The sequence below is a fragment of the Cydia strobilella genome, chromosome 20, assembly GCF_947568885.1.
Source record: "Cydia strobilella chromosome 20, ilCydStro3.1, whole genome shotgun sequence".
NCBI classification, from domain to species: Eukaryota; Metazoa; Arthropoda; class Insecta; order Lepidoptera; family Tortricidae; genus Cydia; species Cydia strobilella.
The window spans coordinates 7420999-7439368 of record NC_086060.1 but is presented as its reverse complement, the minus strand read 5'-3'; the positions used below and the strand labels follow the sequence as shown (position 1 = coordinate 7439368).

The 18370-nt window shown below is 36.8% G+C and overlaps 3 protein-coding genes across 3 annotated transcripts in view; 1 reads left to right on the top strand and 2 right to left on the bottom strand.

Moving 5' to 3' along the window:
* Window positions 1–18370, bottom strand: part of LOC134750524 (BTB/POZ domain-containing protein KCTD9) — a 512667-nt gene that overhangs the window by 91273 nt on the left and 403024 nt on the right. The window lies entirely within an intron of this gene.
* Window positions 1–18370, top strand: part of LOC134750523 (dopamine receptor 1) — a 129780-nt gene that overhangs the window by 45236 nt on the left and 66174 nt on the right. The window lies entirely within an intron of this gene.
* Window positions 11217–13264, bottom strand: LOC134750751 (alpha-(1,3)-fucosyltransferase C-like). The gene is made up of 2 exons (XM_063685993.1): window positions 12324–13264; window positions 11217–11505 (listed from the first exon to the last, which is right to left on the bottom strand). Exons 1-2 carry the CDS (start codon window positions 13172–13174, stop codon window positions 11217–11219), a joined length of 1140 nt encoding a protein of 379 aa, XP_063542063.1. The 5' UTR covers window positions 13175–13264.

Genomic DNA, 18370 nt, shown 5'->3' with positions numbered 1-18370 from the left:
CCACTGACTGAGAAAAATATCATTCAATGTCTGCAAAACTACCCTATTTACTTCAATATTTTATAATATTTGTAGGTAGTTTAGATCGTTCGTGTAAACTGTGTAAAGAGTTCGTAAAGTCGGAATGTGTTTAAAATTCATTATACGAGATATAATTCGTTTAATTTGTTTATAATCGGACCAAGCTAGCTCTGCAAAGCATTTCCAATGACAAAGCGTGGAAAAGCAATCATTAATGTCAAGTTTCTATGAAAATAGAAAATAGGACGTTGGTAATGACCGTACATCATTTTATTCTATTGAAGTTGGTGCAAAATTAGCAAACGTCATGAATAGCTTTCATTGTAACCGAAGACAATATTATAAAATTGACTGCTAAGTAAACAAATAGCTATTTACAACAAATGATAATCATTATACGAAACCTAACCTATGTACCTACCCAAACTATGTTTCTAAAGAATATAGGTATATTATGTACATAAAAAATCTAGGTCCCACTAAATAAGACCTTAAACTAATGACCCCATTCACCATGTAATCCTTTTCAAACCGACACAGGCCAGAACAAACGAATACTTCAAAACAAAGTGATCGTTAAAATCACACGATAGGTCGTAAAGTGGCGCGTGCCGTGGGTTTATGTGGTTTGGAGTGCTTACGGAAATTAGTGCTAATCTTAGGGCTAGACTTAAGGTACCGTTCGGGATCATTCTACATTAGCATTACTACAGCAGTAATGCTGCGGACTCTATTGCTTCAGAAACGTCAAATATTTTTATCGAGAAATGTATGTAAAATTTACGTTTCACGCGTAATGCATCAATTAAGGTTCTTCAAAAAAGGAGTGTACAGGTTTTTAAAGGGTCGGCAATGCGCGTGTAATATCTCCGGTGTTGCAGTTACTATTTATTTTAACTTCACCAACTTTTGCTCTAATTTTGATCTCACCTGCATCAATAATGCGAGATGCCTTGCATTTTTCGTGAAAACTAATCACTGTTAGCAGCTCATGCTGATCGGTGCACGCTGACTCATGGTCGTATCAAAATAAGATGCAAACCATATCTAATTGATAAAACAGAATTGGCCTCCAAGCTAAGTTGAAGTTGTGTCATAACTGTGTTTTCATTGTATGTTCTGGATAATATCTATTTAATATGTAGGACAGCGGATGTCATTCCAGATCTAGAGCAGAGCCCAACTGGGGAAGTACCTCCACCTTACAGAAAACCGCAGCCAAATAACACTAGACCCTACTCATAGTGTTGTGTTCCTGCCGGTGAGTAAGGTTGCCAGAGCTCAACGAGGGGGAGGAGTGTTAGGGTCGGCAACGCGCATGTAACTCCTCTGGAGTTGCAGGCGTACATAGGCTACGGAGACTGCTTAACATCAGGCGGGCCGTATGCTTGATTGCCACCGATTGGTATAAAAAAAATCGGCTGTAGCATTACTTATTTTCGACATCTGCGGCGGTAATGCTGCGCTGCTAACTATACTGCAATAGTAATGCTGGTGTAGTGTGAATCCTAAAGTTTCCTTTAATCTTAGGGTTAGACTTCAGTAGGTACCTACTACGTGAGTGAAAATGTGTAGGTATCTAATGGTCTAGTTTTGCCTACATTGAGCAAGGAAATCACGCTAAATCATCGTTACTTTAATAATAGGAAACCTTACATAAACCCGCAGCCAATAATACTAGACCCTACTCATAGTGTTGTGTTCCTGCCGGTGAGTAAGGTTGCCAGAGTGAGCTCAACGAGGGTGCGGAGTGTTAGGATCGACAAAGCGCATGTAACTCCTCTGGAGTTGCAGACGTACATAGGCTACGCGGGCCGTATGCTTATTTGCCACCGACGTAGTATAAAAAAATAGGCACTGCTTTCTTGGTGAAAATATTATGTGGTGTCAAAATTAGTAGACAAAACACCCATAACTTTTAAAGGCCTTCTCTAACCTACACGAAACTGTGTACAGAATAGATGTAGTGCATAGTGCATAATTATTTTCCATCGTATTTTCACGGAAACGTACGAACGTGTCTTGCTATTTCAGTCATATTGCCGGTTTATATTTTACTCCTTGGTGATATTGATAAACAAAAACAGTAAAATCTGAGAAACGCATAAATAATGTTGAGCAACTTACCGTCAGCCACGGACTCCTGCAACATCAGAGGGGTTGCAAGTACGTTGCCGACCTTTTACGCTCTTTTCTTGAATGTTTGAAGGTCGTATCGGTCCGGAAATATCGCAGATGACAGTTCATTTCACAGTTTAGCTGTGTGAGGCAGGAAGTTTTTTAGAGTTCCGTACCTCAAAAGGAAAAAACGGAACCCTTATAGGTATATATACACTCGTGTCCGTCCGTCACTGTCTGTCCGTCTGTCACAGCCCAATTTCTCCAAAACTACTGGACCAATTAAGTTGAAGTTTTGTACACATATGTAAGTTTGTGACCCAAAGACGGACATGTAACGTAACCAAATGAATTTTAAACATGGGGGCCACTTTTGGGGGGTAAATGAGAAAATTTAAAAATGAAGTTTTTCGAACTATATCGTGTTACATATCAACTTAAAGAGCACTAATTTTGAAAATTTCAAATATATATTTTTTTGTCATTTTAAAATAAATATTTTGGAAGTTATTTAAGAAAATAGCAAAAAAAAACATTCCCCCCTTTTATCTCCGAAACTACTGGGTTTAAAATTTTGAAAAAAATACACAAAATAGTTTTTTTACCTATAGATGACAGAAAAACCTATTATAAATCTGCAGTCAAGCGTGAGTCGGACTTAAATACTTAGTGTTGATCCGACCCCTACGGGTTTATAAAGACATTTCACACACGTTTCACATAAAAAAATACACATTGCTAAAAATTGTGTAATGTACGGAACCCTTGGAACGCGAGTCCAACTCGCACTTGGCCGGTTTTTTATCTTCAACTAAGTATACCGTGGCCACAGTGTTTGACTGTGCCGTGGCCATGACATGGCAGACATACTTACGCCATTAAAGAACGCTCTCCACTTATTTTTACGCATCAACCAACAGCATGCATTAGAAACAATAAAAACAGTTACTATTTTCATTGCCCCAACTACAGTATGAAAAACTTTATTTTCCGCACACTACCTACATAATGCTATAAAAATGCCTTTATTGCCACAAGATGGCCGACATCGTAAAGTTCCCATCAAAAGAGCCACTACACATAAATGTGCCATTAATTGGTACACTAAACTTAGTAAATGCTTTTCCGAACACTACTGGGGCAAATATTTTAGTGCGATTGGCTGATGGAATGTCTGTAGTTAAACTTTGTCCAGATTACATCATAACTTTTAGGTTTCGGGTGATTTTATCGGGGGTATACAAATACGTACACACATACTACACATGTGACACTTGAAGTTTACGCTAGTACCTGTTTAAACTCGATCGCAGTCCATCTCGCTCGCACTGATGTATTGGTGCGAAAGAGAGGGAATGCTATCAAGTTCACGCAGTCTGTAACGTAAATGTCAATTCGTGGTACCTACATTTCTTTAACTGTATGTCGTCGGCCTAAATCGCATACCTCGTAACTCCATTTTTTTTGAAATTCATGTTTTGACACTTTTAGATAGTACTATTCTGAACGCATCTAACGGCAAAACTCTTAAATACCAAAAATAAACCGTTTACATTTAAAAAGCAAAATAGAAAACCTCGCAACTCCTGACCGCCATTTCGTAAAAGAAATACCTCGTATCTCCTCCCCGCCACTCCCTTCAGTACATCAGTTTGCGATGGCGTTGTGACTGCACGTCAGTTTTGCGTAAATATTTAGGAAGAAAACGAGTGCTGAATAACAGGTATGTGTAATAAGGTTCTACGATTTTACTAATTGTGTATTCTCGATAGATATTTATCAAATTTAAACACATTAGACTATTGAAAATGTCGTTTGGTTGCGTGCCGTGGACATACGAGGTTTGCTTCGCGTGGATCTTTAGGCATGAAGATTAGTTACGTGGTTTTCTACGCAAATTATTTAATCTTTCTGTGACTTTGGTCGAGACTATCTCGTGTTAAAATAATTAATTAATAAATCCCGACGTTTCTAATACGACGTTATGTCCGTAATGAAAGTAACCGATCCCGCGCGGTGGGTTTGCCGCTGGTCAAAAGTCATGAAATTTTATGTAGGCAAAAAACTTAAGTATGCTGGCTATAGAAGGATTCGATTTCAGATAGAATCCCCGACCGGGAGGATATAACAGCCCCAGCAGTTGTGGCCAACTTCGCCAGGTGGCTTCTTCCAAGGGACTGGACAAAAACTTCTGACCCCCGATTCTGTTCAATCGCTTGCTCGATGAAGCGTGTATTGGAGCACCGGAGATCACGTCGTACTAGTTTGCCAATCTTCTTGTTTAGAGCCCGTCGCTGTGACTAAATGGCTGGTGGGTCTTCCTGTCGTTCCTTCGTGAGCCTGAGGGTTTCCTCCGAAAGCTTCGACCTCCCGGCTTTACGCTGTACTTCACAAAATCTCGTACCTCCGTCCCTGAGGATTCCAACCACATTTTTGAGGGTCTGGTTTATGTCAACGGCATTTGTGCTTTCCACGGCAGCGAATCGGTTCTCCAGGTTCGACTGGAATGCTGCAGATCCTACCATGGTTTGGAGCAGGCTAGGTCGGAGCCTGGACTTCATCAAACGGACACCTTCGAGCTTATAGTTGATATTCAGAAAGCCTCTAACAAGTCGGTGATCACTATACCGGTGTTGAACCTGTTGATCACTGAGACGTCTCTGAATATGTGCTTTTTGTCGGTAATGATGAAATTGATCTCATTTTTTGTCATAGTATCGGGGCTCCGCCATGTCCACTTCCTTTTGGGCTTTTTCTTGGCGAACGAATTCATCAAAGCCCCTCTCTCGAGGAAGTTGACAAGCATTAAATTTGCCCCCTATGATTCCAGCTACCAAAACCATGGGATACTACTATCGACTCGCTGCAATTCTGTACTCCCACTTTAGCGTGTGAAGCCAGAAGAGGCTTTTGATAAATATTTTTTAATTTGCAAGTATTTTATTTTTTTAATCCACAATTACCCTGTTCAGATCAAAAGATTATCCTCTATTTTTATTACGGATTTTTATAGTAAAACTCTTAACTCCCGATTAGCTTTCTAAAATTTTCAAGAAAAACTCGTAACTCCAAATTTTCCAGGTTCAAGTGACTTAAAATAAAATATGTTTTTAACAATCTGACGGCTAAATTTAACATAACATTATGTAAAAAATACTAAGCAAGTCTTCATGCAAAATTTTTGGTAATGAAGTTTTTTGTGCCTCCTGTAAAATTTGGTCAGATTGAGTTACGAGGTTTGCGATTTAGGCCGACGATGTGCTTGTGCATTGGTGTAATTTCGAAAGCGGGATAATTTAGAAAATGACAAATATCTTTCAAACTAGAAACAGGAAGCAGTATACTGTTGCAACATTAACGCTACCAAAGGGAATATATAGGATCATGGAGACTGTATAAAGGAGCCAAATCTCTATTTGTATGAAAAGTGTCCATCAAAAAACAGTAATTAGGCGGCGCCACCATACACCGAAATACTACCAAAAACAACCTACGTAATTTGGTCGGGTTATTTGTTGCCTTATATGGTTCATGTTATACTCATGTCCCAGAGACTAACTAGCGCCACCGGAGAGATTAGGAACTATTATTTAAAGCTTAACGCGGTCACTTTTACAACAATTCTGCCATAAGAGATTGCGATCCTTTCTATACCATCCATATATAGGATAAAGGGGTACTGTCATAGTACAAAATTTTGTGGTCACAGTAAATTTACTGCCATCTATCAACACAATTAAAACTAAAAATAAAAATATCAAAAAATGTATATATATGTGGATAAATTATTTTTTATTTGTATTTATTATTTTTATATGATTTTGACCCATGTTCTTTCACTGATATGTGTTAAAATTGTTAAATAACAAACGAAACCGTCAACGCCATCTAGCCGAGAATAGGCTAAAGGTTAGTATTGGTGGTAGCGCTATCTGTGCGAGAATCAAATTTTCGTGATTTCCGAGGCACGTTTTTTCCTTAGACTATATTCGTCTTATACAGAGTTACATAGGTTTTTGACGCTACTGAAACGATTACCAAGGCATTTTGCTTACCGGTGCTACAGTAAAAAGGCCTTCTAGTTTAGTAAATTTTGAGGATAGTGTTAGCCAACATTGGTGGATTTGGTGTTATTTTAATTTAACTTGTTTCCCTCTAGGTCTCAATAGAAATCAAGTAAAATTTGCTAAAGCTTGCCTAATGATAATGTATGTTTGACGCCCCGCCTATACGATACACTTACTCTACGATATACTTTTCTCACTAAAGTTTAGTGTACTTTATTATACATACATATCGGGGTCCATTTGTTTGACATAATTAGCCTCATGCATGAAGTTTATATTTGAACGAAATATGTTTTATTCGGATGTTTGTTACCGTTATATCATGTTACAAATGCATTTCCGTTTTTAAATTACCATTTAATTACTTAAAACTATAAATAAAAAGTACAAAAATTTGCCCGCGAAAAGCTAGTGAGCGAAACGCTCGAAACGCCACGTGACGTCACGCGTTCGACAGATTAGTGTCATTAGTAGCAAACGTCAGTTGGGCCGCCCAACGTGTGACGTCATCACGCTCTGTCGAATTCGCGCCAAAAATTATGAGCGTTTCAACCGCTCAAAAATTTTGAACATTTTAAATATTTTTAAATAAAATAATGTTAAGGTTTACAAAAGTATTTTTATCATTTCCGGTGTTCCAACGATATAAATTATGAATCCAAAAATAAAAATAAATTCATGCATGGAGCTAATTATTGAAAGTCATAATTGATTGTCATATTATCATCTATACATATAATAATTAGACATAATTCTGAAACCTTTAACTTTTCACGATTTTCTTCAGGTTATCCTATAGATAGGTTAGGTTAGCTTAGGTTTGTTTTATGGCAATCCTAAAAAGTTACGCGTTTCTGAGAAAAACCAAATTATGACTAACGAAAATGTAGACAAACAATACATTATAACTTAAAACTATATGGGAAACAATAGAAACCCATATCACCTGCCTTACTACACAATACCGATACTGATGAAATCAAATCAATCATTCTTATTTAATCATTCATCTATCTTCTAATTTATGTACCTACATCACCTGCCGTATTCCATACTAGGGTTCCCATTACAAATAACGCAGATCACTTTCCCGCTGAACAGATCATTTTAAACAACTTTAAAAAAAGTATAAGTCCTTTCACTATCGCACCCAGCGGATCCGTATTGCTATAAATACAGCCAGCTTTCTGGGCATCCTGTCCCTAACGGCAAGGACCTTAGGCATTTTTAATTTATTTATAAGTTGCTTTTACCTTATCTTTATTATGTTTTACACTACATCGGCCAGGAACTCACCAAGTTATAAGAATGAATTGAGCAGATGCTCAGACTTATTCCGTGCCGTTAAATTCAGTTTCTAAAATTACCGATTGAAAGTCCTTTATTTATAGAGTAAGGTTTTTCAATTTTTTTGGAAAGTCTTCTTACACATCTTATACATCTATAATTACACCCTAATGCAAAATCTATTGAGGTTGAATCTACGACCAATAAGCACCCGTATCAAAAGCTTCTGCTGGCTTAGGACATTAATTGATTCAAGCCCTTATCCGCTTTCCATTATGTAGGGATCAGTTTAACGGATGTTTACAAAAACAACACATACAAGCGTAACAAATATAGTGGGGATCTGATTAATGGAACAATCCGTATTTCAAAGCGAGAAGCAAGTAAACCAGTTCCCACCCATTTTAGCATGCAACTGAAAAGGGTGTACTTATTTAAATACCTTGGGCACTTGGTAACTGACGATTTCCGTGATGACGCTGATATTGAGAGGGAGCAGGTGTACAAGTACAAGTTATACATTATTTCGAGCGTTCTGTACAATGCTATACACCTGCATCTTGTGAGCTCGGTACACGCAAAGGGCTTTTTTCTACTCGTCGAGTATAATCTGTGTATTACGACTTCATATGCAACACTACAACCTTATTCTTTTCAACGTTGGATACTTATGGCACTTCCGACTCGAGCATAAGAATTTTATCGATACGGTTTAGTCAATTATAAAAATTTTGAAAATAGAACTTCATACATTTCGATAAAATATTTCTTGTTTAAGGAGACTCGATTTAATGAAAATTAGGCACACGCTGGTGCGTCGCATCTGCTTTGTGATTGGTTGGCCAACAAAAACATTTTATTTTATGTTGTAGTAGAAACAATTGATTCATAAGTCAGAAACGCGCATGTGACACCCTTCATATAGCAACATCCATACCCTAAGAAAACCGCTTAGCATTGCTTGTTAGTCTCCATAGGCTACGGTGGCAAAAATCGAGAAAAAAACTGCCTTAAAATTGAATTTAACAAGGAGCAGGTACCAGGGCCTCATGAGTTACGAGAAGATGTCGTTGACCAACCCGCCGGGGGCGCCGGGCCCGGCGGCCGGGGCGCATACGTGTATGAAGGTATCGCGGGCTGCGGCGGCTCGCGTATCTTAGCTGTATACTTTTGGTTTGTTTACCTATATGACTATTTGAAACTGTTGAAAGTATTATTTTTTTGTCTCGTAGAAAAAGTATTGTATACAATAGTGATATAATCAAGCTTTTCAATCTCGTACCTTACTTAAGCAACTCAGCAAGCTTCGTTGTTTAAACACGGTACTCGATTGAAAAGCTCTCTATTATATCACGATTGTATAAAATACTATTAACGTCATGCGCGTACGAGTACAATATAATGACACGTTCAGGGTACTCTTGCGGCTGCCTCGGTACTGCAGTGCGTCGGGCATGGTCGGGCATGTTCGCGGACGCGGACGTGGATGGTTTTCATGCGACGCTCCGTAGTGCGCGACAGTAAAAAAATGGACCATGTTGTCCATGATGTGTAAAATAAATGCATTTTATTATTATTAATATATTATATGCCGTAAACTGGGGTTATTCGGTAAAATTTTTGGAATAAAACATCAGTAACTCCATATCTTATACCAAAAATATTTTTTTAATTTTTAATGGATAAAACGCATCTTTCTCCATTATTGTATGTACTATACATGTTTGAATTATTAACACAGAACGCGTAATGATGTCTAAAGAGGTGGTCTCAAATATTTCATGGTTGGGGCTATATGGAAATCGATGGGTCTCGCGCTGATTTTTATTGAATTTTGAAGCTTGTATTGTTTTAAACGTGATTATGCCTATTTGAGACGCTTCAGAAACGACCGCCTAAGGAAAAAAAAACAGGGTAACCATAATTTTCTAATAAATTTCGGGACGAAAAAATTCACAAAATTGTGTACACTAAAGAAGATTCCCGAAAATCTTTTTTTGACTGTAAAATTCTTTAAATTAACTATAATCACATGCTTATGTACCTTAAATCTGCGCTTTTATAATTACATAAAATTTACGTTTTTTACAGCAGTACATCAATTAACAAAAAAATAAAAAGAGAAAAATCTAAATATAAATTTTAGTCAAATCAAGATAGAATATTTTTCTTTTCCTGTCTAAAATATTTATAAAAAAGTTACTAAAGTCTAATTAAATAATAAATAACAGGCATTAATAGCAGTGTCAATAATAGTCATATCGTTCGCAAATAATTTTTTTGTTACAGTCCACAAAAAACATATGAAACGTAACTAATGCTTCTTAAGTACATGACTATACATGTTGGGTAGATTTTTGTCATAGGGCATATTCTATGATACGTGTATCTTTATTTTTCATTTCTCATGCTCTGAAAGAGGGTCATTGTTGTTCTAAAAGGTGCGCAGAAAATGATACGTGTCTGCACTAGAGCATTTTACGTTCGAAGTACGACTTTTTTAATTTTTTTACGATACGCAATTGAAATTTGAGTTTAAATGGATTTGTAATAAAATTTTTATTTTGATATTTGACTCTCCATTCCATAAATAACGATACTTTTGTCTGAATTGTTAATTGAAAGTACCCTCAAGAAATACTATAAAAATGTATACTTAGTCATGTTTTAAAAAAAATACATGCATTTTACTTTCCTCGTATTCGAAATGAAAAGTAGAGTGTTTAACTCGGGTGAAAGGCATCATTTCTGCCTCGGACTATTGGCGCTCTCACTGCATTCGAGCGCCAAAATACCTCGGCAGAAATGAGTGCCTTTCGTCCCTTGGTTAACAATCTACTATTTCAATTCCCATGCTCTGAAAGAGGGTCATTGTTGTTCTAAAAGGTGTGCAGGAAATGATACGTGTCTGCACTAGAGCATTTTACGTTCGAAGTACGATTTTTTTTTAATTTTACGATAAGCAATTGAAATTTGAGTTTAAATGGATTTGTTATACAATTTCCATTATGATATTTGATTCTCCATTCCATAAATAGAGACACTTTTGCCTAAATTGTTAACTGAAGGTACCCTTAAAAAATACTATAAAAAATTATACTTGGTCATGTTTAAAAAAAACACATGAATTTTACTTCCCTTGTATTCGAAATGAAAAGTAGAGTGTTTAACTCGAGTGAATGGCATCATTTCAGCCTCGGACTTTTGTCGCTCTCACTGCGTTCGAGCGCAAAAATACCTGCCTTTATGAAAATGAGTGCCTTTCATCCCTTGCTTAACAATCTACTATTGCAGCACTATCCCTTTAAAAATAAAGCATGGACAACCTACCTTCATATGAATGTTTACAAGGTGAGTACCTGTTTAGTACTTGAAACCAATTAACCTCAAAAAATGTCTTAAAAAGCCCCACTTTATGAAATCGTCAAACTTGATCCCAATAATGTGTACTATTTGGTATGGACATTTAAAAAAGCCTTAACCTACCACGAACCAAAATCTGAATAGAAGTAGGACGATGTTAATTTGCCCCGATTTTCTAGCAATGCACTCAATTTTTTTTAGGACCGTGGTTGAATTCCACGGCGCCATGGTGATTATCAACCAATATTACATCAGATTAACTGTTGTCCGACGAAGATCTACGTCTCTACCACGGCCGTGGTAGAAAATATATGGATTCAAAACTTATATCTATTTTCCAAACAACTCCGTGGTTTTCAATTAGCCCCACTTTACGGTATGCTTACACAATTCTTCATAATCAGGATTCCACCAATGCCTAAATAACTTATAGATCTTTTTAGCCGCCATCATCTGCTCGTTATTAATGGCTGCACATAGCTGACAATGGTACGCACGCGCATTAGGTGGGATGTACAGGGCTTCGTAATCTCTGTTGGTATAGAAATCACTATATTTGTCGGGGTTGTTAACATAGTAGGCTATTAACGTGGCAAGACTTTCGGGCATGTATTTTTCAGCGTTGATATAAGTTCCCAGCGGCATGAATCTAAAAAAAAAACGCATTTTAACTAGGTGTGTATCTAAAGCAATCGAGAGGTATTTACCTTCGTCTTCATAACGAAGTCAAAACAGGCCTTAGCGAACTCGGCGCCGTCGATTAGACAGAGATGGATTTGGACAGAGAAGCATGGGGGTCTTGGGTGTCGGAGGGCAAGATGCAATTCGGGTCGTCGCGCCACAGCAGTACCTACCTACAGACAGTGGAAGTGCAATGACAAATGTGGATTTAATCTCCATTTTGCAGTTTATTGTAATACAATGCTCAATTCACTGATTTAAACTTTCACGATTTTTACTCATTATTATTTACAACGACGGGACTTAATCGCGTAAAATAAGTTTTAAATTTCCTCCCCCTCCTCCTCCTCCTCCTCCTCGAAACGTCGGAGGTAAATTTAAAACTTATTTTACGCGATTAAGTCCCGTCGTTGTAAATAATAATAATGCTCAATTCGTTCTGACTTGACCTGTGGAGTCAAAATCTAACACTCGCTGATGAGAGGTTTAAGATGAAGATCGATTTTATCTTTTTTACGAACGGGTTAAAAAAATAACCATAATTTAACATGCTTCTTACCTGTGGACTGTGGACATCAAACAATTGATTTTAACGCCTAATTTTCTCGCTGGATCCTTACAGGCATGTAACTTATTAATTTATTATGTTTGAATTGTGTTTCCTATTAAATTTTTTATATTACCCTCAGAAAACACGTACATTTTCCTAATCATTTGTGAAAGCGAGCACCGTCTTACTCACACTGATCTTAAATCAAATTTTATTTAAATGGAATTCTAACTTACCTAGAATAATTTTCTAGACCGTACACAATTGGAACGCTGTTCCGTGCGAGTGGACATTCATTTAGTACATTATCAAACGGCTCAAAATCTAAATAGAAAAAATATTCATCTCTCAGCAAATCATTTTCCGTACTATTTTCTTTTGGCGAAGAAAAATTATCTCCGCAACCATAAATGTCTAAAGTTTGGCTGTACACTAAAAGAGATTTTTCCAAACTTGTGACGTATTCAAATTGTTTCTCCTTGTCAGTGCAATTTGATACAAACCAAACAACAGCTTTTTTCTTTTGTGTCAAATCCGGTAACAGTTCGCGTCCAATGTGATCTTTGCAAGCCATAAACATTTTTTGCCGAAGACTGTTCTCGTACGTAGAGAACACTATTTCAGAACCTTTCTTATAAGTCGCTGTCCAATTAAAGAAGTTATCAAATATATCATTACAAACTGGTATTGTCTCATTGCAATACTTTACTGTGTTGTTACAACGAGATTCAGCGAATACGAAAATGTATTTTGCGTTCCAGGAATTTGATCCTCTTTTAGGGAGATCGTTTACATCTTTAAACATATCAATGTAAAGTCCGTTGAATAGTATAGCGTCAAATCTATCTTCATTTTCTTTGCCAAAGAAATTTTTATCATCTGTAATGTAGCAATTTTGAACTGGACAATTACTTTTAGTAAACATCAATTGTCCGTCCGCACGTCTTGAATTAATTCTGTTATTGTGCGTGTACTCTTTATCATTCGTCCAGACTAGTATAAACTTCGTTAAATTAGCTGTCACCGTTGATGGTTTGATGGTTATCCAAATGTAAAGAAATGCAAGTGTTTTGCTGAACGGTAGCATAATTTAAGCTTTCGTCATGCAACGTAGGTACATACCTACATAGTCGTAATATATGAAAAAACTATAAATCTGATGATAAAAAGTATTGCATTGCAGTAGTAAACTCGCTATCGTAGCTATATATGTATGTTACTTTTCCTTATAGGTATTAAAGCTAGCGGTATCGGGTTCTTGTGGTACTTCTTATTTTTAATACTGTTACAGTCGCATCTTAAAAGAGACATGCACACGTGTTCTCTTATTACATGATTATATGACCTTCCTATACCAACAGTGGGTACTATCACACTGTTATACATGTATTTGTTTATGTATGTGTGTATGTAAGTTTATTTTGTTTATTTTTATTTACTTGGTATTTTATTAGATTTTTGTGTAATTTGTGGTAGGTTTCTTTCATTGCATATGCAACACCTACTGACATGTGTACATTAATTATTTTCCACTACCTAAAGGTTGTATGAAAGATATCGCTTTTTTTGTCACTCAGTGTCATATAACTATCTAAGTTTTAGTAACTTCTTTTGTATAGAGAAGCGGTTGTCCGCTGTCCTCTTAATTTGATTTGTGTCACTGTCATATTTTATGTCACTTATTGTGGTTGCGTTGTCATTTATACTGCAAACATCTCCGTTATTTAGTATTTTTGCGCAATATGGAAAGGAGTGCCAACAGAAATACAAAAAAAATACTCAAATCGGAACACAGGTCTCGGAGTAATCGGTAAGCATACATAAAAAAAATACCCACAACCAAATACAAAACCTCCTTCTATGAAATTGAAGTCGGTTAAAAATGTACAACTACGCAGCCCCCCGAAATGTTCAAACGGCGAATATGAATGACCCGCTGAATGGCCGGGGTACAGTGCGCTCGCGCGGAAAATTCTTCCATTCCAATGGCTTTTCTCACCCAACACCGGCTTTGAACTTATTTTCCGCTCTGCTATTTTCTTGCTCTGGAAACGTTTTTCTTTAACGCACCTTTGTTGGTGAATGGAAACATGGCGCGCACTAGAATAAGTAACAGGTTGATTTGAGGCATATCGGGATTTTGGGATTGTGTATTTCATGTTTATGCGGAAGAAATGCTTATAAGGTAGCAAGCTTTCTAACCCTTTTTAATCCCATAAAGGGTGAATTCTCTTCCCTTCTTAGTGGACGGTTTCGTTGTACAAATAGTCTATTGTAAAGAAAAAGTTAGCGGTTTTGGCTCAGCGTTGATTTAAAGCCAGTCAGGACTTTTGCTTTAATAATATATCTTACACTGTTCACTGTTTGAATATTTTTTTACCTCCCAGGATAGATTTTTAAACGCGCGAATCATCTAAAGTAATTATGCAAGTATACAATTTCATAAGGAACACACATAAAGAGCTTGACTAGAGAGGGCCTGAGTAGATAATCGTAACTAGTTATACCTAATCATACACAGGGTGTTTAATCCAGATGTTCTTATGCCACTATTATAATGTTTCTGTAAATGTTGTATTGACTTGTAAAAAAGTCCTTAAAGGCCTACTTGCAGGTTTTTTTTTTTCAATTCAGATGTCTGAGGCACTACAAAGGATTTTTGATTGCAGTTTTTTTTTTTTCTAATTTAGCCTCGATCACAATTACCTTATTATCCACCAACGCTCTGCTCTGCTGGATTTGACACCTCGTATCGTATACCATAATTCTAAAAGTAAAACCTTTCCTTCTGGTTTCCCCGTTTTCCGGAAAAATCCTATAATATATTTTATATCCGGACTAAAGCATAATTATTTTAATTTAAAATGTCTGCGATTTTTAATTTTTAGGGTAAGTCTAATTTAACCTGACCTGTGTAATGTGAGAGGTATATGTTTCTTTCATTAGGTATTTAAAAAATGGCGGTACAATTTTATTTAACACTGGTCGACTAAAAGTGAGTAAGAATCATGGTATAATAATATACTCCGCCTGGTACTCTCTTCCGAGACTCGCGAACCATGGGACTGACACAAGCCTACGTCATCATGCTGTTCACAGGTTCACGATGACGTTTTTTTTTATGATGAATAGGCAGGCGTTTGACCACGATCCCACCTGATGGTAAGTGATGATGTGGTCTACAGTGGAGCACGCTTACCTATTAACTCTTGCCTTGAAGAGCCCCAAATTGTACTCATGCGGAAACACAGACTCGGGCAGGGCGTTCCACTCCTTGGCAGTTCGCATAAGAAATGTGGAAGCAAAACGCTACGTGCGTATTTTTGGAGTTCCTACCATGAAGCGATGCCGGAGTGCCGTTTGTCTTGTGCTCCGATGGTAAAAATGGGACGGAGGAATAAGGTTGTGCAGTTGTGTCAGTCACGTGGTTCGCGAATCTCGGAAGAGAGTACCAGGCGGAGAATATTATTGTACCATAGTAAGAATACATTTATTAAAAATAACTGTCATTTTACTTTGCTTTGACCAATGTCTCATGAAGTTATTCCGGTATTTTAATCACTAAAATACTTGATATATTTTGCTTCGGGTTATTTTTTAATTATCTCGACACTTAGAAGCTTACGGACACTTTGTTTCTTGTACAGGCATGCATTTTCCCTTTCCCTACTTTTAAATAATAGATACCATGAAACATTTATTTGAGTAAAGGTTCTTGTATGAGCGTGCAAAGCAGTTTTTTTATATATGGTTGTGACTTTGGTAGTGGCGGCTGGTATAAGTCTAGTGGTCACTGTGAATTGGGTGAGATTATTATGTATTAAATAATCGATGTCCGTGATAGACCGCGAGCCAGGTGCAAATTTCGTCAGTCATCGCCTCCCGGGCGAAATCTCGTATAGCGGTTAACGGCTATGTGCGATGAACCCTCGTGAACGTCACCTGCCACTCCGTTGGTGGGTTGAGGAATGGCAGCCACCGAAACGCGTAACACGGTCTTTCCACCGCGATACGACCGGCTGACGATTTGTTTTATTAACAATAGCATCTAAACTATCATCTGACAAAGTATCAAGCGGGAGGCGATGACAAAAAAAAATTATAGACTTTATTTGCTGCCATTCCTCAACCCACCAACGGAGCGGCAGCTGACGTTCACGAGGGTTCATCATACATAGCCGTTAACCACTATACCAGTTTCCTGCCGTGACGCCAGCCGCCTGCCGAGCAGCAGTCAAAAACCCAATGTCGACGCACAGCGGTCCCGGGGCTTAAACATAAAAACCTAGGCTTTCCGAAACATGTCCTGTGTAGTTACTGTCTAATAACACGTGAGAATTACCGTAAAATTATATTTTCATTTCTCATGCTCTGAAAGAGGGTCATTGTTGTTTTAAAAGGTGCGCAGAAAATGATACATGTCTGCACTAGAGCATTTTACGTTCGAAGTACGATATTTTTAATTTTTTTACGATAAGCAATTGAAATTTGAGTTTAAATGGATTTGTTATACAATTTCCATTGTGATACTTGACTCTCCATTCCATAAATAACGATACTTTTGCCTGAATTTTTAATTGAAAGTTCCCTCAATAAATACTATAAAAATGTATTATTCGTCATGTTTTTGAAAAAACACATGCATTTTACTTTCCTCGTATTCGAAATGAAAAGTAGAGTGTTTAACTCGGGTGAAAGGCATCATTTCTGCCTCGGACTATTGGCGCTCTCACTGCGTTCGAGCGCCAAGACACCTCGGCAGAAATGAGTGCCTTTCATCCCTTGGTTAACAATCTACTATTCCTTAGCACTATATGCGGGAGGGGGACCTTTTCTCTGCATCTGACTGTATATTATTGGAATAACTCACAAATGTTTAAATTCGGCCACAAAACAGTTATCTTGTGTACTAATAGATTTCAAACTACACAGTGAATACCTATTCATAAAACGGGTTTGTCAGTTTTATACTATCACTGCCGTATTTATACACCGTGTTTTTTTTATTACCGTTAATTTCAAAAGTACATTCCTGAGCTTAAGTTAAGTAACTTTCTCAAAGACATCGGTATTCTAATTAATCCATTTCGGAGATAGGTAATCATTTTTTTTCTTCTGATTAGGTCCCTACTAGCGTGTATTAGGGCCTGATTACACATATTGATTAGTGTTTAGTATGAGTTCATACATTTGCTACTAAACTTAAGTACTATCTCGGACGATCGATGTTCGAAATGACATTGATACGTCATAGTTTTCAATTGTTTACTTGAGTTAAATGTTTACTTATTATAAAAAATAAAAACATGTTTTCAATGAATTCCGTTAATTTCGGGATATGGTTAACTACGTTTAAGAAAACGAAATACCATAGTTAGTAAAAAAAATGTTTTACCCCGAAATTAACGGAATTCATTAAAAACACGGTGTAAAAGCTAGATACAAACCACGAAACTGTCAATAAAAAATATTTGCAGTTCAAAACGACACGAGTATTTTGGCGAGTCGCTAACGAATTTACTGAAAATCTGGGCCGGCTTTAATGCGCAGATAACGAGTGGGTATAGGTCACTGGTTGATTTTAACACAAATTGATGCTTAGCAAAGATAAACTACCTATACGATTTCTGGTTTTGATATAAATTGTATTTGGGAACAAAGGTTACCTTAATTAGTAGTAATCTCTAATCCCACATAAACCGCCGCCCACCCGCCAGCTCAGTCACCCGTTGACCACGAACGCTGTAAAGGGTTCGAAACGTCGGAATGTATTATAAATTCAATATACGCGATATAATCCGTTTCATAGTTTTATTTCATAATAAATAATTAATCACAAAATTCATAAAATAGCACACACCAAGTCAAATAAATATAAATAAACGAACAATTAAATCATGATAAAATAAAATAATTAAATTTATATAACTCAAAAATTCAAAATCCACATTTAAACATTGCAAATTTAAAACATGTATAAAGTAGATACTCGTATGTTAAAGTTTATAAGCATAACCTAATAAAGATAATTTTGAAATTTTGAAAATTAAAATGGTATATAACATTAAATTAAGGTCCTAAATTAAGCTAAACTATGTTATGCAGCCCGGTAGTTCCAGGGCCTGACATGTAGGTCCATAAGTACTTTAGTGAGTGGAAAGTCCAAACGATTTGCTTTTATGCCTCAGACGACAAATTTGTCAAACATATATACGTTTAAATCGCATTTAAACTATCGTGAGACATATTTCAAAATATTTATCAGTACGGTTTTTACTCACTA